Here is a 23762-nt window from a genome sequence, read left to right as displayed (position 1 = left end):
ATAAAATTAGCTCCTTCTGTCCAAAAAAAATCTAAAAATTGTATGTCTGAGTTTTTAAAAAATGATTTAAAAAATACCACTCAATAACAACTGGAATCCATTTGTTTGATAGATTCTGATAAGCAAATGAATCAAGAGATCAAAATGAACCAAATCACTTTATGGTTGGAATCCCACAACCATTACAATTCATTTAGCATACAACATCACAAAAACTCTCAAAACAGGCTGGCGAGAGGCGAAAAGGAAGTTGCCGTTCAATGGGTTTAGTCTGTCTGTAAGGTGAAAAGTCCTAGAGATCTGTTGTACAACATGTCTGTAACAGTTAACACTACTGCACTTTACATTTAAAAACAGTTAAAAATAAAAAAAAAAAAAGGTTAAGATGGCAAATTTTATATTTGGCTTTTAATACAAACACAAAAAAACTCTTAAGCACATAAGGAATTAGGGGGAGAAAAGATATTAGTTATGATTCAGAATACAATTCTTAAAATTCCACATAAATCAACCAGGAATGCTGTTAAAACTGCAGAGGTGGCTGGGCACACACCTGTAATCCCAGCAATCTGGGAGGCCAAGGTGGGCAGATCACCTGAGGTTAGGAGTTCCAGACCAGACTGGCCAACATGGCAAAACCCCATCTCTACAAAAATATAAAATTTTTTTTTAACCAAAATCAAGTGGAAAAAAATACAAAATTTAGCCAGGCGTGGTGGCAAGCGCCTATAGTTGCAGCTACTCAGGAGGCTGAGGCAGGGGGATTGCTTGAACCCAGGAGGCAGAGGCTGCAGTCAGTGCCACTGCACTCCAGCTTGGGTAATGGAGAAAAGACTCTGTCTCAAAAGAACAAAAACAAAACTGCAAATGTTTTCCTCCTGAAATTCTAATTCAGTAGGTTTGCAGTGGGACCATGAATCTTCATTTTGAACCAGCAACCAAAGTTGAGTAGCCTGATTAGTTCATCACACCTTAGAAAACACTTGAAAACACCCTTCAGGCACTGATTAACATTCAGTGTGTCAAATGGTAACAAGTAAATATGGATTTCTAGTGCTATCAAACATATTTCTGTTCTAATCACAAGGGAGAATAAACCCAAAGGTACAATGAGGCACTTACTAAGGTAATAAAATTCTTTATTGCTACTTAACTCACATATTGGTATTTAGATCAATTTATGCCCGATCTCTAATTAAATAGGTCTCTGTCCACTTTTTATTCCCTCACAGCATTTAACATCTCAATATACTCACCTCTTGATAAACAATATTCAAGTTTTCACTTAACACCAAGAAAAAACTAAACCAAAAAGCAACTAATACTATTTAAATTAAGTAAATAGCAACTGACACTATTTAAACTAAGCAATAGATTGTCCTCATAGTACAATCTACTACTAAACAAGTTACGTATTTTTGTTTCATCAAAATTACCAGAAGCAAAACCATTCTTCTGAGAAATTATTATTTTGAGGTAATTCTCAGAACATGTAAATGCCCTCCAACAAATGGAAAGACTAGATAATGCAAGTTCTTATGCAGCCCTGGACATGTTAACAAAATTTTTTTACCTGACAACTGCCTGATCATAGAAAGTTCCAGAATCATCAGGTACCACCTCAGGTGTCTGCTGTCTTTCTTCAGGTTCCTCTACTTCTTCTTCAGACTCTTAAGTGAGGAAAAGATATTTAAAGTAATTTGTACTTACTGAATTCACATACACATTCACTTTCACAATGTTCACAAAACAATGAAGAAAAACATACATAAGTAAACGAAGTAGGGCAATTTGGTAAAATCACAGCATTGACTTTAAGGGCAGAACTAAGGCTTTTAAGGTTAGATTTTAAGGCTACTGTAGTGTCTTGGTTTTTAAGAGCATGGAGCCTAATGCAGGCTCTGTCACCTTACTAGCTACATGACATTAGGCAAATTACATTAGGCAGTTATCTAATGCAGGCTCTACCACTTTACTAGCTAGGCAAATGACTGCACATCTGTAAGACTGTATTACAAAATAAATATACTGTCATACAAAACACACTCAAATTCTATTATTTTGGAGAAAATTTTCCATGAGTCTCTGTGTCTACACATCTTCATACCCTTTCTTCCAGACTGTCTCTCAAGAACATTTGTATAGCAAACAGTTTTGAAAGAGTGTCTCCCTCCAGAACGAAAAATAGGTATGTTTACTGCCTGTTATAAAAAACTTGTTCCCTAAACTCAATGTCCCATGCCTTTAACACAACCCACTGCAGTAGAAATATCATCCAGCCTTCTTCATAACATCCTGTTGGTAAATGTGGCAAAAATGCTACTGCTGCTGCTGTGGGTTAACCTACCTCCTTCTGAGCTAACAGTCTTAAGTCTTCTACTAGCATCCATGATGTAAGCGAACCTGTTAGCAGCTTCAAGTAGGGTAAAACCTCAGACTCTTCATATACCATGATAATTACCAGTTATTAATGAAAAACAGAGTATAATGAAAACAGTGAAGAAACCCATAGTCTCTTAAAGGCAATCTGATATCATCATTTAAAAAAATTTAGACCAGTAACTTAAAGTATTTCACTACTTACCCTCCTGAGGCTCAGTGACAAACCCACCAAAGACCTCATCTTGGTATCGGAAGATATCATTGTGAACATAGAATTTATTTGCAACAGATCCCTGCAATGTCAATAGAAAGTTTTCATTTATTCCACAGACTTTTAAAAAGTGCAATCACTCTACACCATTGGTGACTGGAACAAGTTTACCTCCAGGAGACATCTGGCAATGCCTGGAGACATTTCAGTTTTTGTTGCTGTGGGGCTTTTGAGACAGGGTCTTGCTGTCACCCAGGCAGGAATGCAATGGCACATCACAGCTCACTGCAGCCTTTACATCCCAGGCTCAAGCGATTCTCCCACCTCCTAAGTAGCTAGGACTATAGGGGCACACCACCATGCAAGGGTATTTCTTTTTTTTTTTTTTTTTGAGTCGAGACGGGATCTTGTTATATTGCCCTAGTTGGTCTTTAATTCCTGGGCTCAAGTGGCCCTCCTGCCCCAGCCTCCGAAAATTCTGAATTATGGATATAAGTCAGCATGCCCTGCCAACATTTCAGTATTCACTACAGAGGATGCTACTGACAACTAATAAGGTCAGGGATGCACTAAATATCCTACAATGCACAAGACAGGCTACCATAACAAAGAATTAGTTGATCCAAAATGTCAACAGTGCCAAAACTGAAAATGCCTGGTCTACAACAGATGGTAAAAAGACTACACTCACATTTATTTTGTTTGCTCAAAATACTTTACTTCACCACAAGATAAATATCCAAAAACTGACAAAGCTCTGAGTATGTAAGATGCCACAGCCCACATCTCAAATCATTAAAAGGAAAGGAAATCATATTCCGGACAGGCACAGTGGCTCATGCCTGTAATCCCAGGACTTTGGGAGGCTAAGGAGGGCAGATCACCTAAAGTCAGAAGTTTGACACCAGCCTGGCCAATATGGTGAAACCCCATCTCTACTAAAAATACAAAAATGAGCCAGGCATAGTGGCATATGCCTGTACTCTCAGCTACTAGGCAAGCTGAAGCAGGAGGATCACTTGTACCCAGGAGGTGGAGGTTGCAGTGAGCCAAGACTGCGCCTCTGCACTTCAGCCTGGGTAACAGAGCGAGACCTTGTCTCAAAAAAAAAAAAGAGGCAATCATATTCCTAACTTAGCAGATATTTAAAATTCCCCAAGACTATATCCGAAAATACTGATACAAACACTCAAGGGTAGTGTAGCCTGAAAAATCTTGCTCACACTAGGTATAAGACACACCTGAGTACAGATCCAATTATGCCATTTACAAGTTATTCAGTTTCTAAGGCTGTTACTCATCTGTAAAAAGAGAGGTATCAGCAGGCACCGTGGGTCACTTCTGAAATCCCAACACCTTGGGAGTCTGAGGTAGGAGAACTGCTTAAGTCCAGGAGTTTGAGACTAGCCTGGGCAACTTATAGTGAGTTTTCTGTAGTTTCTACAAAAACAAAAAGCCAGGAATGGTGGCCTGCACTTGTGGTCCCAGTTACTTGGGAGGCTGAGGTGGGATTATCATTTGAGCCCAGGCAGTCAAGGCTGCAGTGAGTCATGATCCTGCCACAGCACTCCAGCCTAGGCAACTGAGGGAGACCCTTATCTCAAAAAGAAAAAAAAAAAAAGAATATCAACATATACCTTAATATTTTGTGTATTAACTGAGACAATTTATATAATAGCATATTACCTTTAAAAGAAAAAACTATAATAAACCTATAACTGACAATCATACACGTGATTCTTTGCATATTTAGAAGTCTACCACATCTTTACATTTTAATCTAAGCCTTCCTCTAAAATTCATGACTATAATGGCCTCACATAATTTTGCAAATGACAAAAAGTTATCTTATATTCAAAGGTTAAAAGATTTTAAGCACTTTAGGTTTGCTATCTTAAAAAGAAAATTTAAGATTAATGCTAGAGCAAACAATGATTTATTCAACAAGCTTACTGTACCATTTCTACATATATGCTTAAGCAAACAGGCTTCCTAACTTTGTTCAGTCTGGATCAATCCAGAAGAAAACACAAATGCAATTATTCAACATAAATTTGTCCTTATCTAAGCATAACTAAAAAGAACCAAGCCTCCTTGAAGGAATAACTGATTCAAGAATAGGGGCTGGGGCAGGAACAATGCAAGATGAACCTGGAACATCTTGTGCCGTAAATGTTCAAAAAAAAAATAAAAAGATACAGAATCGCCCATCCTTTATTTACAAATCAAAAAGAGAAAACATAAGGCCAGGTGAAGTGCTCATGCTTGTAATCCTAGCACTTTGGGAGGCCAAGGCAGGTGGATCACTTGAGGTCAGGAGTTAGAGAGACCAGCCTGAAAAACATGGTGAAACCCCATCTCTACTAAAAATACTAAAATAGCCCAGCCAGTCCCAGCTACTTGGGAGGCTGAGGCAGGAGAATCGCTTGAACCCAGGAGGTGGAGGGTGCAGTGAACAGAGATGGAGCCACTGCACTCCAGCCTGGATTATACAGTGAGACTTCATCTCGGAAAAAAAAAAAAGAGAGAGAGAGAGAAAAGATATTTAACTTTACAGTGAGAAAACCTAAGTAATCAAAATTCGTATCACAACTAAATGACATAATGTGCCTCTTTAATGGGAAGCACTGAATGATACACATAAAGCATCCTACAAAAAAAGTGACTGTGCGCTTCAAAAATGTTAATGCCATAAAAAAACCCAAAAGATTAAGAAACAGTTGCCTATTAGAAGAGATTGGAGACATGATAGATAAATGCAATGTGTTAAGTATAGATTCCATGTTGGACAAGGAAAAAAAAAATCACTAAAAAACATTATTGAGATACTTTCCAAATTTTAAATATGGATTATAGATAATTATATTGCATCATTTCCTGAATTTGATAACTATACTATAGAATGGAAAAGTTATTCTTATAGAGAAAGAATTATACACATGGGGAAGTGGTGACAGCTGCTCTTGGTAAGGACAGCTGCATATAGGAGTTCTTGTATTAGTCTTCCAAGTTTTCTTTAAGTCTGAAATTTCAAGTGTTTTTAAAGATATGCACAACCATTCATTGTTTTTTTTCCATGTATTTGATCACTGCAAAACAATCATTCCTATACATACCTCAGGAGCAAGGACAAACGTCTGCATAAATCTCCTCAAAGCCTGGTTGTTGTTAGAAAGAAGCCCCATCACTTGGACTACCACACCATCATTTAGTGTGGCATGAGCATCAACATGGCGAATCTTGGTGTGGCAGTTGGTGAAGTTTTGAGACATCACTTTCCTGTGGATTTCCTTAAAAAAAAAAAAAAAAAAAAAAAATCAACTGTGAATGCCTTAAAATTTAAATAACCTCCAATTAAAAAGCTACCAACACAATACAGGTAAAGAGAATGTGCATATTTAAATTACAGGATATGCAGACTATATTTGATTTTTCTTTGTATACTCTATTCCCAGTGACCACACTTGAGTTTTTTAAATAACTGCCCTGAATTAATACTTTAAATTTTAAAGTTTAAAAAGATGATCTCTATGCTAAAGCCAATTATCTTCCAATATAAAAAAGTTTTAGAATATTATCATACAAAATTGACAAATCTGACCTCACATAGGCATTTCAACAAATACATTAATCAAATAGTAATAAAACACATCGACCGCTAAAAAGTTGAGAAATTTGATCTTTATCAGCAAATCTATGTTGTACGTATCCACTTCAATTTTGAGTTTTCTACCTGCGTAACAGCCTAAATAAAATTTGAAATGCTTACTTTCTGTCCATAAACAGCATCTGCTGGCTTTCCATTTGAATCCAATCCCCCATGGACATAAGAAGAGTTCTTTCCATAAAACCTGTAAAATTGGAAGATGATTTACTTGCCATTTCCAAGTATCTTAAGTTTTGTTTTTGTTTTTTTTTTTCACATTTGATACCTATCCTGCCTACTGGCAAACTATTTTGAGACAGGGTCTCATTCTGTCACCCAAGCTAGAGTGCAGTGATGCGATCACAGCTCGCTGCAGCTTCAATGTGCCAGGCCCAAGTGATCCTATAGCCTCAGCTTCCCAAAGTACATAGAACTACAGGCATATGCCACCGTGACTGACTGATTCTTTTTATTTATTTTAAGTAGACACAAGGTCTTACACTATGTTGCCCAGGCTGGTCTCGAACTCACGAACTCAAGCAATCCTACCTGCCTTGGCCTCCCAAAGTGCTGGAATTATACAGGTGAGTCACCGCGCCTGGCCCTAGCAATGTGTTTTGTTTCCCATCTTTGTATGCAATCATCTCTCTATCCCCTATGTGTCACTTGTTCAACAGTTGCTGAATGGGAATGGATTTGGTTCCAGGTTTCAGGGTAGGATTCTGTTGGGAAGGATCTTGTAGTTTCATGTCAGGATGACCACCAATACACAAGTTCCTATTTTCACTCAGGAAGAAAACATGCAATAAGGCTGGAACAGCTCTATTCTCCATAGACTTCAAGTGTCCTTTTATTAATATATCTGAGAATACATGTGAGCAGTTTCCCTTCAACCACCTAGCTCATGCAGCAAGTGGTTTCAAAATAGTTTTTAAAAATTTCTGCTGATGCAGTTAAGAATATCAAAGTCAATTCCTCATGGTTTTTACCCATCAATGTCCTCATTTGATCCGTTTTCACTAAAACAACATTCCATCAGGAAAGCAACACACCAAAATGCTCTAATCCATGGACAACCGCTATTAACATTTCATACTTGTCTTCCAGATAAGCACCTTTTTTACAAATGAGCCCACGCATGTTATTCTGTATGTCTCACCCCCAAAAAAGGAAACACATCTGTGACCACAAGAACCCCTAAGTCTGCCTTTCTATTTTTCAAGTTATTCAAAGGATACATCTCAGCCAAAGAATCAGTTCACTACTGACTAGGGCCACTTTTCATGTGCCTCAGAGATATATGTAGGGGAAAGAGAGGTCTTAAAATCAATAAATAATGTGACAGATTAGTGCCCTCTAATGGTGAAAAAAAAATCAATGAATAATGATAGTGACAAGAAATACTATTGCATTTGGTTAATTTCTTTCAACCCCATAGAATAAAACTGGCATATGACAAAAAGAAAAAAGGACAGGCCAGGCATGGTGGCTCATGCCAGTAATCCCAGCACTTTGGGAGGCTGAGCTGGGCGGATCACTTGAGGTCAGGAGTTCAAGACCAGCTGGGCCAATATGGCAAAACTGTTTCTACTAAAAATATAAAAAAACAAAATAACAAAAAAAATTAGCCAGGCATGGTGGCGTGCACCTGTAGTCCCAGCTACTCAGGAGGCTGAGGCAGGAGAATCACTGTAACGCAGGAGGCAGAGGCTGCAGTGAGCTGAGATCTCACTGCTACACTCCAGCCTGGGGGACAGAGTGAGACTCTATCTCAAAAAAAAAAAAAAAGAAAAAAAGTGTGTGTGTGTGTGTGTGTGTTATGTATAAAAAACCTGGCTGGGCATGGTGGTGCACACCTGTAGTCCTAGCTATGTAGGAAGCTGAGGCAGGAGGATCACTTAAGCCCAGGAAGTCAAGGCTGCAGTAAGCTACGATCACACCACTGCACCCCAGCCTGGGCAACAGAACAAGACTGTCTCAAAAAAAAAATAGAAAGAAAGGGTAAAAAGGGCTTAGAGACTTGTTCAACCACTTAATAGTCATGTGCATATGTACCAGCAAATTTTTAACCCCTCTGAGTGTATCTGCTAAATGAAGTTAACTCTCTCACAATCAATGCCTTACATTTTAGTAGAGGATTTTGTAACAATTAAGAGGAAATGAGAAAACGCATCTGGAAATCTTAAAGCCTTAATCCCAGTATTTTGGGAGGCTGAGGCAGGCAGACTGCTTGAGCCCAGGAATTTGAAATCAGCCTAGGCAACATGGTAAAACTGTCTCTACAAAAGTTAGCTGTAGGGCCGGGCGCGGTGGCTCAAGCCTGTAATCCCAGCACTTTGGGAGGCCGAGGCGGGTGGATCACGAGGTCGAGAGATCGAGACCATCCTGGTCAACATTGTGAAACCCCGTCTCTATTAATACAAAAAAAAATTAGCTGGGCATGGTGGCGCGTGCCTGTAATCCCAGCTACTCAGGAGGCTGAGGCAGGAGAATTGCCTGAACCCAGGAGGCGGAGGTTGCGGTGAGCCGAGATCGCGCCATTGCACTCCAGCCTGGGTAACAAGAGCGAGACTCCGTCTCAAAAAAAAAAAAAAAAAAAAAAAAGTTAGCTGTGTGGGGTGGACTGTGCCTCAGTCCCAGCTACTCAGGAGGCTGAGGTGGGAGGATAGCCTAAGCCCAAGAGTTCAAGGCTGCAATGAGCTATGACCTTGCCATTGCATTTCAGCCTACACAGTTCAGAACCTATCTCTCTCTCTCTCACACACACACACACACCCCCCCCACACACACTCTCTCTCTCTCACGAGACATATTCCATTTACAGAGCAATGCCAAAACCGGTATTGAAAACATTTATGAATTATATTTTATACCTGATAATCATGTACCTAATATGCAAGTTGGTCAAGGTATAACGGAAAAAATAGTTCTGGTCCAGCAAATACACATTTTGAAACTTCTATGAAATTATTCTAACAAGTCCACATAAATAGACAGTTTTGTATAATGTGACACTGTAAGAGGAAATAATAGAAGAAATCTCTAGATTCATCATTAGATTAGTACACTACATCTCTATAAAAAACTTTGTGGCCACTAAAATTAATGGGATACAAGTATTATCCTGAAAGGTAACTTCAGATTATCAAGTTAAAAAGCTAAAAGACAGTATATCAAAACATGTTTCTATACATACAGAAAAACTGTTTCTGTGGTTTTACTAGATACTTCCATAATTTGTTTATCTGTGTTTTAATTTCCGATAAGCATGTATCATTTCTACTAAAAACAAATTATGGAAGTATCTAGTAAAACCACAAACGATTTTCTGTATATATAGAAACATGTTTTAATACAATTTTTAAAGCACATCAACACAAAAGTACATTATGACAGGAACAGTCATGAATTGTCTTTAATACATTATTTTTTTACATCCACCTCAGCTCCAGCAATCTTTAATACATTCTTAATAAATAATCCATGACTATATCTTTACATTTTGATTGTTATTTTCCAATGATGTACAAGTTTAGGTAACTTAGTCTAACTTTTTTAAATTATTTTATGGGGCTAGGCACAGTGGCTCACGCCTGTAATCCCAGAACTTTAGGAAGTTGAGACAGGTTGATCACCTGTGGTTGTGATTTCGAGACCAGCCTGGCCAACATGGTGAAATCCCATCTCTACTTTAAAAAAAAAAAAAAATTAGCTGGGCATGGTGGTGGGCACCTGTAGTCGCAGCTATTCAGGAGACTGAGGCAGGAGAATCACTTGAACTGGGGAGGTGGAGGTTGCAGTCATTTGAGATCGCACCACTGCACTCTAGTCTGGGCAACAGAGTAAGACTCGGTTTCAAAAAAAAAATTGGGGGATACTTATGTGCAAATAAGTATTATGCAACAACCCTACAAGGCACAAGATGATGAGTGGGACAATCTCTTAAGTACTACATACTAAAACACAGCATTAGATGATGCAGGAGAAAAATGTCTTACCTATGCAACATGTCTGGGGCCTGGTTCAGCAGTGTGTAATACTGTCTCACAAATTCCCGCCCGACCAGCAGGGGACTAGGCTTCTCCATCACCATTGCTTTGGTCAATTCAACCTGGGGGAATAAAAGTCAAATATGTCCAAACCCGAAGGATCAAACACAGGGGAAAAAGATCGAATCATTTAGCTGAAACCAACTAAGAGAAAAGAACACTTCAGCAAGTCATTTAAAAAATGAATAACTATCATAAAAACAAATAGAACCCACAAGGACCAGTTGAGATTTTATACAAATTTATTGCAATTTTATATATACAAAACGGGGAATCATTAAGAAGAATTCATCATTATCCCCAATATTAAAGCTACAAGAACCTCAAAGGTATGTATTTCCAACATACATCCCATCATAATTTTTTTTGAGATGAAGTCTAATTTTGTTGCCCAGGCTGGAGTACGGTAGCGTGATCTCAGCTCATCACAATCTCCACCTCCCAGGTTCAAGCGATTCTCCTGCCTCAACCTCCTGAGTAGCTGGGCCTACAGGCATGCTCCACCACAACCAGCTAATTTTTGCATTTTTAGTAGAGATGGGGTTTCACTACATTGGCCAGGCCGGTCTCAAACTCCTGACCTTGTGATCCACCCGCCTTGGCCTCCCAAAGTGTTGGGATTACAGGCGTGAGCCACTGCACCCAGCAATTTTCTTAAGTTATTAAACCCAATTAAGAGTGTTCCAGTTGTAAAGTTACAAGCACATTCTTAGTTGAGGCAATATTAGATTCAAAGGCAATAATCTTAAACAATATAGCTCTGACATCCAGGGACAAACTATCACTTTTTCTGGCCCATCTAAATCAGATAAACTTTTAGTATAGCATCTTTTTAAAAAAGAAACTACAAAACTAAAATTACTAAATATGCTTACTAGTTCATTCTACAATGGAATAAAAAAAATTCAAAATAAAATGGAGAAGTTAACAAACAAGATGTTTATACTCAAAATAATTCCCACTATATCAAAATTATGAAAACTTAAAGTCAATATCTTTGAGTGCCAAGAAAGGCACCTGTCCCATAGGAAGTCCAATTATTGTCAGCTATTACCAAAAAATGCTTTCTGATTACAAAACCTGAAATGAGACCAACTTTTCATTCAAGGAGGAAGAGATAAAATTATCACAAACTTAAACATACAGGCAAACAGAGAATATGTACAGATTTAATTACCATAGAAAGGAAAGTGACATTTTAGCTGTTTTTTTTTAAACAGGATAGACAAAATAGATTGATTTTGGTTGATAAATTTCTAAACAAGCAATTTGTGAAGATATATTTACTTTCATCTAGTTCATCTTTGCATTATTCTTTTTTCACGCCCCCAACCTAACTTTGCATTATTCTGAAATATCCACCCCATTTAGTACTTTATTTCACCAACATCTGCTATTTTCCCCAAAACCAGAGCCACTAAAATCAACATGAAACAGCTTACCAGTCATACTAGGAGTATTTTGCCTTCAGGTATGTGGATATCAATAACAAGAAAATGGATCCTAAGTCTTACACTAATGTACTTTAAAAGTTGGCTGGAGCCGAGTGCAGTGGCTCATGCGTGTAATCCCAGCACTTTGGAAGGCCAAAGCAGGTGGATCACAAGGGTCAGGAGTTCAAAACCAGCCTGGCCAATATGGTGAAACCCCATCTCTACTAAAAATACAAAAAAAAAATTAGCCAGGTGTGGTGGCACATGCCTGTAATTCCACCTACTCAGGAGGCTGAGGCAGGAGAATTGCTTGAACCCAGGAGGTGGAGGTTGCAGTGAGCCAATTTTGCGCCACTGCACTCCAGCTTAGGCGACAGAGCAAGACTCTGTCTCAAAAAGAAAAAAAGAATTTGTCTCCCAGTATAGGCACCAAAAGAAAACAAAAAAAATTTGGCTGGGCACGGTGGCTCACGCCTGTAATCTCAACACATTGGGAGGCTGAGGCAGGCAGATCATTTCGTCCTTAGTTTAACATTTTAACAGTTTATATCATTTTGCAAACTCCGATCTTAATTAGCATTTAATTTTCCAAACAGATGCTACTTTGAATTGAGACTGTCAACTTCAGAAACATGCAACAGCTGTTAGCTAAACCAAATTTTCAATACTCTAGTACTGAAGTTAAGTTTCAACATTAGATTTGCCTCAAATACCCTTACAGTCTCCCATTTACACTATGAACAGTTCCATTTAAGTGGCAGCTGTCTCCTGAAATCACTCCTTTAATGTAAATAAATATATCTATTGATAATAACCACCAAAGGGCTCAAGGGAAACAGTAGCAATATTTTTTTAATTCCACATAACTAAATATGAATTTCATTTTAGTAAAAAAAATTAGGCCGGGCACAGTGGCTCCTCATGCCTGTAATCCCAACACTTTGAGAGGCTGAGGCAGGTAGATAAGGAGGTCAGGAGTTCAAGACCAGCCTGGCCAACATGGTGAAAACTCATCTCTACTAAAAATACAAAAATCAGCTGGGAGTGGCAGCGCAAGTCTGTAATCCCAGCTACTCCTCTGAGGCAGGAGAATCTCTTGAACCTGGGAGGCGGAGGTTATGATGAGCCGAGATCACACCACTGCACTCCAGCCCGGGCGACAAAACAAGACTCCGTCTCAAAATAAAATAAAACAAAACTATGCTGCTTCACTGCTTAAAAAAATACTCAAGTCTTAAACTAAAATAGTCAAAGGCTTCACAAATTCTACATTAGTCATGGTCAGATAAAACATACTGAATAAAGAATACAAACTTTTTCCCAAATAGTAAGTTCTTAAGAGCAGAGACCATTTCTTACCCAACTTTTTAGTTCCAAAACTTGATGTCTGACACATAACAGACACATTTTTTTTTTTGAGACGAAGTCTCATTCTTGTCGCCAGGCTGGAATGGCAATGGCGCGATCTAGGATCACTGCAACCTCCTCCTCCCGGGTTCAAGCGATTCTCCTGCCTCAGCCTCCTGAGTAGCTGGGATTACAGACATGCCCGGCTTATTTTTGTATTTTTAGTCAAGACAGGGTTTCTCCATGTTGGCCAGGCTGGTCTCGAACTCCCGACCTCAGCCTGGCCTCCCAAAGTGATGGGATTACAGGTATGAGCCACCGGGCCCGGCTAAAAAACACTATTTTTTTTAATTCAACTTTCTCACACAAAAACAAGAAGTTGGAATTTTATAATAGCAGAGTTGATTTCTGACCAACTATCAAAACTGACTTATCTGGTTTTCCACCATTTAGATTAAGATGGCAGATACAACACTGTTTCTTTAATTATTAAAAATGTTGTTTGAGACCACTCTGGGCAACAAAAAAACAAGACCCTATCTCCAAAAAAATGAAAAAAAAAAAAAAAAAAAGAAAAAGAAATTAGCTAAATGTGGTAGCACATTCCTTTAAGTCTCAGGTACTCGGGTGGCTGGGGCAGAAGGAATGCTAGAGCCCAGAAGTTTGAGGCTGCAGTGAGCTATGATCACACCACCACACTTCAGCCTGGGTGCCAGAGAAAGACCTCGTCATCTCAAAAAAATCAAGTATAAAAATAAATATAAATAAAAGAATGTTTAGGTAAGTTCTTAGCTGATTGAAGACCACACACCGAAAGTTTTGTGAATAATTTTGCTATTCCCAGTTTAAAAAAGAAAAAAAAAGTCTGGGCTGGGCTTAGTGATTCACACCTGTAATCCCAGCACTTTCGGAGACCAACGCAAACAGATCACACTCCTTGGGGCGAGGAGTTCAAGATGAGCCTGCTGAACATGGTGAAACGCTGTCTCTACTAAAAATACAAAAAACTAGCCAGGCATGGTGGCAAACATCTGTAATCCCACCTAGTCAGGAAGCTGAAGCACAACAATCACTTGAACCTGGGAGGCAGAGAGTGCAGTGAGCCAAGATTGCACCACTGCACTCCACCTGGGCCACAGAGCAAGACTCTGCCTTTCAAAAAAAAAAAAAAAAAAAGAAAAAAAAAACCTATTTGATCATTCACAGAAAAAAAAAAAGTAGTAAATTTTGGCAAACTGAATCTATACAGAGCATCAATAAATCCTAGTTAGGAAAAAATTGTACATCATCTCTCTGAAATCTTTTCTGGCCCAAACATAAAACACAAGCAATGAGAAATGTGAACATAATACTTCTCAAGAATTCTCAGTCTTGTTCATCAACTCTCAATTCTATCAAATCTAAAAATAATTAAAGTAAGCAAATAGATGAGTCACAGAAAAGACAGTGCTTTGCCAGTTATTAATCCACTGTGACAAATATTTTATGAAATCTATGAATTACCTCTGGGGGGAATGTTTTTTTTTTTTTAATCTATGCATAATTGGCTGGGCATTATGCTCGCACCTGTAATCCCAGCACTTTAGGAGGCCAAGGCAGGCAGATCACCCGAGGTCATGAGTCTGAGACCAATCTGGCCAACATGGTGAAACCTGTCTCCACTAAAAATAAAAAAAATTAGCTGGGCTTGGTGGCACGTGGCTATAATCCCAGCTAGGAGGCTGAAGCTTGAACCCAGGAGGCAGAGGCTGCAGTGAGCTGAGACTGTGCTACTGCACTCCAGCATGGGTGACAGAAGGAAAAAAATTTAATGCATTATCAATGAAAACACACGCTAGTATCAGAAGGGGAAAAAAAAAAAAAGAAAATGTATGCTAAAAATTTCCAAGGTTTTCCCTCATTTATAAACACTCAGCACACTAAGTCCTTTTCTAAAGAGGTTTTGAAAATTTCTACAACTATGGACTTTGGCTGTTCCTAATATAACAACATATGTCAACAGATGCTGCTGGAATATAAGTAATATTCTTAAGGATGATATACACTGATATCATTAAGATCTAGAAAGATCGTATTATTAAACATGACCTTGAATTTATTTTATTTATTTATTTTTTTTGAGACGGAGTTTCGCTCTTGTTAACCCAGGCTGGAGTGCAATGGCGTGATCTCGGCTCACCGCAACCTCCACCTCCCGTGTTCAGGCAATTCTCCTGCCTCAGCCTCCTGAGTAGCTGGGATTACAGGTACGTGCCACCATGCCCAGCAAATTTTTTGTATTTTTAGTAGAGACGGGGTTTCACCATGTTGACCAGGATGGTCTCGATCTCTTGACCTCGTGATCCACCCGCCTCGGCCTCCCAAAATGCTGGGATTACAGGCGTGAGCCACCGCGACCAGTGAATTTACCAGTTTTAAATGATTCATCCAAATTTAGGACAAAGTTTAAGTAAGAGTTTTCAAAGGCTACCTTTAAGATGAGTAAAAAATGACAAATTAACTTTGAAAATGGAGAACATTTTGCACTTATCTAATAAAATCAAAAACACTCTGATGAAAATCAAGCAGTTCTCTTCTAGGTACATACACAAAAGAAACCCAATTAAACAAAACAAAAACAAATAACTGCCAACTTATTTCTAAAGTACAACATCGGTAACAACCTACATGTCCATCAAATAAGGAATGGCTATTAAGTTGTGGTTTATTCACATTAGGGAAACCTCTGTATCTAAGACAACCATATGTGAGCACTTTTAAGATTGAAAACAGCTACTATTAATTGTGTCACGTTAACTGAAGTGAATCTGGACAGTCCCTGGCAAACCAAAACATATGTCACCCTATTTATGTCTGCCAGAAAGTGAGCACAGATCTCAAAAACATTAAAAAGAAAAATCAGTTGCCAAATATGTACTGTAGGATAGCCTTACATATGTCTAAAAGTATTTTTAGCACAAATACCAGATATTGTACATAGCTACACAGGGTGGACAGAGAGACAAATGGATCCATGAAACAGAATGGGGTTCTGTAATACATCCACAGAGACAATATATTTCCAGCAAAAGTGCAAAGACAATTCAGTAGAAAAAGTATACTCTTTTCAACAATTGGTACTGAAATAATTAGATATCATATGTAAAAAACAAAAACCAGAACCTCAATTCATGCCTAACACCACTTACAAAATTTAACTCAAAATGATTCAGTGTAATTAAAGCGTAAAATTTTAGGGAAAATCTGCACAACACTGAGGAAAGATTTTAGACACACCAAAAGCAAATGAAGAAAGCAAATTGATCACGTAGACTGAGTCAAAATTAAAACCATCTGCTCTGTAAGACACTATCAAAAGAATGAAAAGTCAAGCCAAAGACTAGGAGTAAATATTTGCAAAGCATGTATCTGATTTTTTTTTTTTTTTTTTTTTTTTTTTTTTTTAAAGATAGCGTCTTGCTCTGTCACCCAGCCTGGAGTGCAGTGCCACTCACTGCAACCTCCACCTCCCAGGTTCAAGCAATTCTCATGCCTCAGCCTCTCAAGAGGCTGGGATTACAGGCACGCACCACCATGCCCAGCTAAAGGTGGATTTTTTAGTAGAGATGGGTTTCACCATGTTGCCCAGGCTTGTCTCAAACTCTTGGCCTCAAGTGATCCTCCTGCCTCAACCTCCCAAAGTGCTAGGATTACAGATGTGAGCCACCACGCCCAGCCCATATCTCTGATTTTTAAAAACTTCTATCCAGAATATATAAAGTACTCTCAAAATTAAGAAACCACCCAGGTGCGGTGCCCCACACCTGTAACCCCAGCACTTTGGAGGCCAAGGCAGGGAGATCCCCTGAGGTCAGTAATTCCACACCTAGCCAACATGGTGAAACTCCATCTCTACTAAAAATACAAAAATTAGCCAGGCGTAATCCCAGCTACTCAGGAGGGTGAGACAGGAAAATGGCTTGAACTCAGGAGGCTGAGGTTGCAGTGAGCTGAGATCGTGCCACTGCACTCCAGCCTGGGACACAAGAGCATAACTCTGTCTCAAAAAAAAAAAAAGATAATAATTAAGTAACCAATCCCATAACACATGAGCCAAAGATTTAAAGATAACTTCACCGAATAAATTACGTGAACGCCAAATGAAAAATGCTGATCATTAGTAATTACAGAAATGCAAAGTAAAACCTGTGAGGTACCACTAAACACTTGTCACAATGACTAAAATTAAAAAGACTAACCATACACACTGTTAGCCAGCTGCTGGTAGAAATGGAAACCTCCAAATATTGCTGATGGGAATGTAAAATGGTACAACCACTTTGTAAAACAGGGAGTTTCTTTCTAAATAAGGCATACATGTATCACATGAACTAAACATTCCCCTATTAAGCATTTACCCAAGAGAAATAAAGGCACATGTATCCATACAAAGATTTGTACACAAAGTTCAGAAGCTTTATTTTTAATAGTCAAAAAGCCGAAAACATAAAGGTTTTGTATGTTTCAATGTCCACCAACAGGTAAATCAATAAACTGTGATACGCCTACACAAAGAGACTAGCACTGAGCAACAAAAAAAGAACATAACTTATTCACACAAAAATTCTAGAAAATGCAAAGTAATCTACAGTTATAGAAAGAGCAAGGATTTTCTGCAGGGAGAAGGGTGGGAGGAACAAGTAAGAAAGGGAAAAGGGACACGAGAAAACTTTTGGGGGTAATGGATAGGTTCACAATCTTGACTGTGGTGATAGTTTCATGGGTATACATTTTTTTTTTTTTAAGAGTCTGCTGTGTCGCCCAGGCTGGAGTACAGTGGCATGATCATAGGTCACTGCAGCCTCAAACTCCTGGGCTCAAGTAATTGTCTCTGCCGACTCAGTCTTTTGAGAAGCTGGGAATACAGGTGGTGTCTGAAGTTATCAAGCAGTACATTTTTAAAACACACAGTTTATTGTCAATTATACCTCAATAAAGCTATTTAAAAAAATTATCCCATCAATAAAACAGTCTGGAAAGACTTAAGCATATATCAAATTTTTGTAAATTTTGTTTCAGGGTTATACTATGTATTCAAACATTTGATATTCGGTACTCTAAATCACAGGAATTTAGAAACAAAATCTTTTCCCAGAACCAGAGTAACCTGAATACAGAAGCCAATGTCTGTACTTAGAGCAAGAGTAGTATCACCATTACTGGGCCTACTGTCAATCTATTTTCCAAACTCTTCACATTTACCACCTGTTACCTCCCTTCAAAATTCCTCCTGACAGCTCCTTGGAGAAATGGTCGATTCTGGACCTGAGACAGGCAAAATACAAGATACAAGTCTGAAACACCTGGTAATTAATGAAAGAAAGAAAATGCTTTTAAAAAACAGAAAAGACAGGCAAGTGTCAAAACAAAGGAGCCAAAAAAAAAAGCTGGAACAATATGAACAAAATAATTTGTGGCCAGGCACAGTGGCTGACACCTGTAATCCCAGCACTTTGGGGGGCCGAGACAGGATTGCTTGAGCCCAGGAGTTCAAGACCAGCCTGAACAATATTTTATAAAAATATAAAATAAAATAAATATTAAATAATAAGTAAATATCAGCAAGGATAATGGTGGATTACAACCCAAAGAACAAAATTAATATCCATGGTCTATAGTGACATAAATGACTGAAAAGAAACAAATGAAGAATACACAAATCTTCCTTACAGAGAATTTATAATACTGTAGAAAGAAAGAGGCAAATTTTTTTAAAAATCACCATTAGAACAGTAATACCTGTCTGCAGTAGTACCTGCAGACAAGATCCATTAAAATGCTAAAACTAAGAAGGGGAACTTTATTTGCATGCCAAAATATTAACAGTAGCTTTAATGTATGTCCACAAATTCACATTCTCCTCCTTCTAGAGAAGTAGAGCCTAATTCCCTTCTCTCCTTGAGTGTGAGCTGGACTTAGTGACTAGCATCTAAGAAATAGTATGGAAAGGAGAAACAATACTAACCTGACAGATACCACCTTAAAAAAATCATGAGGTTAAATTTAACCAGTTATATATTATGGACCCCCAATATGACTCGCTAAGGGTAATTTCTGTGGTATTCTTCCCCTAAAATCCATTAACTTCAGTCTAATCCTAACATCAAATCCAAATGAGATCAAGGTTTATGGTCATGAAAGACAAAAGGAAAGACAGAAAGTGACAGAGATCAGGCGACTAAGGAGACTACATACAATGTGGCATCCTGGACTGGATCCTGGAACAGAAAAAGGACTTTAGTAGAAAAACTAAGGAAATCCAAATAAAGTCTATCATTGAGTTTACAGTATTTTATCGATGTTAATTTATCAGTTCTGTTCAAAGTACCCCATGTAATATGTTAACACTGGATAATAAGTATGTAAGACCTCTCTATTGCAACTCTTCCACAAATTTTATCTCAAAAATACTGTTTTTCTGAAAGAAAAAAACTTCAGGAAATCAGAATACTTAACTTTTATCTTTTACCTTAGTGTATCCCTTCCCCACTTCAAAGTTAAAACCTACTCAGGTTCATAACTAAAGAAAAATCAATCTTTCTCATCAAGTGAAAAGATATGTTAGTTAATACTGATGCTCATCTGCAAAATTCTTAAATAGATGATCAAGACAGTTGGATATACTCCAGGAAACTCTAGGCAACCTCAGAGTCCAGGAACAAGGGTGTACTTGAGGCACAGCCAACAGCTTTGCATAAACAGCATATGGAAGAAGCCTGCAAGGGCAGGTAGGTGTCACATTCTTACCTTCGAGATTCAAAATCCCTCTAAGATTTTTTAATTAAGTAAATAGCAGGCTATAGTAAGCTATTAGGTACCACATGCTTTTCAAAATAGTTTGGATAATTCAGTTTCAGAGCCCCAATTCACTTCTTAGTTAAAAAAAAAAAAAAAGGTAATACCAAAGATGTGTGAAAGCACTTTCAAAATATGCAAAGGGTTACACAAATACATGATGATGCTTTATAAAACCCATGAAGTTAATAGCCACCAAAGATTACATCCCTACAAAGGACTTGTGTGTACCATCCATGAAGCCACATCTCTGAATCATCTTTAATTTTTACTTTTTATCAAGTACCTAAGATACAACATGCATACCAAAAACTAAGCAGTATTACATGATAGACTGCCATCTGACAGAAGAGGGACTCTGTCACAAAGTCACCTCAAGACCTTATTTACTAAGCTACAGGCTGTGAGAGCATTTTTTTTTTAATTGCTTTCTGCCTTGTAAGACAGATTAATACACTATTCATGTGTGTGAATCATTTCTACTCTTAACCCTATCACCTGCCTTGCAATTTAGCCTTCCCAACTGAAGCCAGACAGGATGTCCAAGAATACCTTTAAAAAAAAAGTAAATAGCTGATTTCTGAGATATAAAATTATAAACCTAGTTTGCCACCACATTGTGATCACCAACTACATGTGAGGTAACAGTTGCTGAATCTAAATTTAACTCCAGGGCTTGGAAGGGCAGTATTGCACTACCACAGGTTTTTCCCACTTGCTGTTGACAAACTACTGGGGGGATGGGTGCGGCTCTTTTTTTTTTTTTTTTTTTTTGACCTACCTCCTTCCACAATTATCCATTCTTCTCTGTAAAGTCAATAATAGTTTTGTCCAAGGCAGCCAAAGCACAATATAATTAAACAAACAACATACAATGCTTATTTGAATTCTGAAACCTTAAAAAAAAAAAAACCAATCAATTTGCAAATGTTAAAAGACCAAGTGGGCAGTTTTATTAGACTGACGAAAATAAAAGAAAAAATTGGCTTTAGTCACAAATGTTGGTTTTATGTTAAATTTTATCTTTTAACACTAGCCCCATCAGTCCTAAGGACCATATACAATTCACAAACTTTTACAAAAACTTAAAACTGCCTTCTGTCTTTTACTTTCTATGCAAATACTAGAACGAGGTGGGGGGGGAAAAAACCGTAACATAAGTTACAAAAGAAAAACTGCTCTAAGTAGGTCACAAAGAAACATTACCAAAATCTCCTAATGTTCCCCTGGTGAACTGTCAGCTGAGAACAGCAAACTGAGTTAAACAAAGAATTGCCTACTTTTCTACCTGTAAGAAGTACAAAAGCTTAGACTTTTCCACCGGTAAGTAGCAGCTCCAACAAAACTAACGTATGACTTGGTAGAGATGTAGGGCAGCCCAAACCTTACGTTACCACAATTTGCTTCCATTCACTTGTTCCTGATAAAGGAATGCACAAGTGAGCAGCTGGAGCACCAATCTGTGAAATAATCACATAATTTTCATATTCCTGACCAAGTGATAACCATTTGTCTGAGGCCAAGAACAGTTATTTTTAAATATTTTAAGTAGAAACTAACAAAATCCTCCCTCAATAACACGTAAAATAATTTCATTCTATTTTACCTCAAGCAGTAATAAAATTAGCTGGACTCAAGCCTAAACAGTTTAAATGTAGGTCATTCTACTGTTTTTCCATTTGACAGCCTAAATTGTTCATCTTTAAGTCTAAGTTAAAATGTTAATTCAATAGTTAGCCAGTACGTAATGGAATTGCTACACCAGGCAAGTTCCCCAAGTAAATGTTACTTGGAACATTGTTATATTTTAATGCTGTTATAGAAACATGTTTATAGAAAGGGTTTCTAGAACATGTTTATAGAAATATTTATGTTTATAGAAGGGTTTCTATAACATAGGAACATTTATTTCACTAAGCCAAGGAGTATACTGGCTTTCAAATAATCTAAAATATGTTAACTCTACTAGGAAAATATAAACTCAAGTCCCTGAAGAAATAAATGGTGTGTAGACAAACTTTCATCCACAGAAGATCTCGACTGACACACGTGTTTTTTCCAACACATCTCCAACACCAGTAATTCATCAAGGGTGACACGCGCCACACAGATCAAAAGTATACCGTTAACTGGGCACTAGCCTTTTCACTCCAATTCCATATTTTAACCCACAGATGCTGGTGACATCTGAAACTCGTCGCTTTGTACCTCATTTTCTTCAACTATAATCTTCTCAAGGTCTTTCTCCAAAAGCCTCCTCCAAATTGAAAAAAGGCAGAGAAAAAAAAGATTCAACGTCTACATCCGGAGCCTAACTCCTGGCTGGCGGGAATTTCCCATCACCAACCTGAGTTTCAAACCAGATGAGGAACACAGTTTACGTTCATTTGCACTTAGTCTTTTTCCCTGCTTTTTTCCAGAAGCTACTGTGGCGGCACATCTACCCACGGCCTGTACGACCACACGCAGAAAGCAAGCCCAAATCCTTCTCCTTTGTCACATTCTCACTTCCAATCCTTGTCTCCCTGGAAGCCCAGAACTCGCCAAGTACAAATGCCGCTGCAGTCTTCTCGGCAGGTGGCCTTTTGAGCTGATGCTGCCCCCAGAGACAAGTGCTCTGGGGTCAAAGAATAAAACAGGCTTGGAAGGGGGGGTGGGGAGGAGCCTGTGAGTCAGAGGGCCCGGCATCCCCGCCCTTCCCGTGTGAGCCTGTGACCCCGCTCTCCAGCCCCGCGCCTCGGGCCGCTGCGGAAGGATGGCCGTACCTACCTCGCCGGCTCACTGTGAGAATCAAATGAAAGGCAGAAAAGTGGCTCCGCACAGTGCCTGGCACATAGAGAGGGCGTGGAAAAAACATTCGCTGTTACTATCACTCCGTGCACTCGCTGCTCCCTCTTTCCTCCCTGCAAAACCGAGGGCACTTCTGCTTCGGGGGCCGCAAAACTCCAGACTAGGGCTGTCCCCACCCCTAAACGAAAGCCTCCTTCTCGTCCGGACCGACTGGACCCCTCTGCCAGGGGAGAAAAAGACTCCGCGGGCGCGTGGAGGAGGAGGGTGGCAGGCGGGAAACGCTGGGCGCGGGGCCCCCTGCCCCCGAGACCGCCCTGGGGCCCGGGCGGCGGCCGCGGCTCACTCCCGCCCCGCGTGGCCGTTGGACGCAGCACGCGCACGCACGCGCCCTAGCGAGGGCGGGGGGGCCGGAGCGGGGACCCGCCGCGCGCCCGTCCGTTCGCCGCGCGCGCCTGCGGCCGTTGGGGTCGGGGTGGGGGTGGGGGTGGGGGACGCGCCTGGCGCGGCCGCCGCGAACGCCACTCAGACTTGAGCTCTCACGACTGCTGCCGTTTGGCTTCGTCCTCGGGCTTCCCTGCCCCGCCCACACACTGGCGTACCTGAGCGGCTAAGCTGGAGAGGAACTAGCTCTGCTCCACAGCTCTGAGGATGGCAGAAATCCCTCACGCAACTGCGTCCGCACACACGCGTGCTCCGCCGCCGGTGTATATAACCGCCACTCACCCTAACTTGTTGCGGCCAGGTTGGGCGAGGGGATAACCAATCCCGACCGCGTCCTCCGCGCTCTTCGAACAGCAATTGGGCACTGAGTCGGGATGAAGGTGTGGCTCTTGATTGGCTTTGACTCTTGCCTATGAGACTCTGAGGATCTCGTTTCCCTAGTAACAGATTGGCGCTAAGACAGTCCAATAACCGAAAAGTACAGTGGAAAGGCAGGTGAGCAGTTCTTTGACTGATACCCAAATTAGCCAATAAATGGGCGGGACTGCTCTTATTCGTTAACGCATCTTCCCTTGGGCGGAGATCCGTTTTCCATGCAGGAGCGGTTGCTCCACAAGGTGGGGCCCGTG

The 23762-nt window shown here is 39.5% G+C and overlaps 1 protein-coding gene across 2 annotated transcripts in view; it reads right to left on the bottom strand.

Moving 5' to 3' along the window:
- Positions 1-23400, bottom strand: part of G3BP1 (G3BP stress granule assembly factor 1) — a 37426-nt gene extending 14026 nt beyond the window's left edge. Inside the window, exons 1-7 of one of the 2 annotated variants that reach the window (XM_064366539.1) lie at positions 23292-23400; positions 22672-22728; positions 10238-10350; positions 6363-6444; positions 5710-5883; positions 2585-2675; positions 1574-1670 (exon numbers count right to left, since the gene is read on the bottom strand). In XM_064366539.1, coding sequence (XP_064222609.1) covers positions 1574-1670; positions 2585-2675; positions 5710-5883; positions 6363-6444; positions 10238-10332 — 539 coding nt within the window. In that variant the 5' untranslated portion in view covers positions 10333-10350; positions 22672-22728; positions 23292-23400. The remainder of the gene's footprint in view (positions 1-1573; positions 1671-2584; positions 2676-5709; positions 5884-6362; positions 6445-10237; positions 10351-22671; positions 22729-23291) is intronic. The other variant, XM_012449663.3, reaches the window with a different exon arrangement.
- Between the last annotated feature and the right edge of the window lie 362 nt (positions 23401-23762).

The sequence above is a fragment of the Aotus nancymaae genome, unplaced genomic scaffold, assembly GCF_030222135.1.
Source record: "Aotus nancymaae isolate 86718 unplaced genomic scaffold, 86718_ANA_hifiasm-v0.15.2.pri h1tg000064l_1, whole genome shotgun sequence".
NCBI classification, from domain to species: Eukaryota; Metazoa; Chordata; class Mammalia; order Primates; family Aotidae; genus Aotus; species Aotus nancymaae.
Note: the sequence above shows the minus strand (reverse complement) of the source record. Positions and strands in the feature narration are given on the sequence as shown.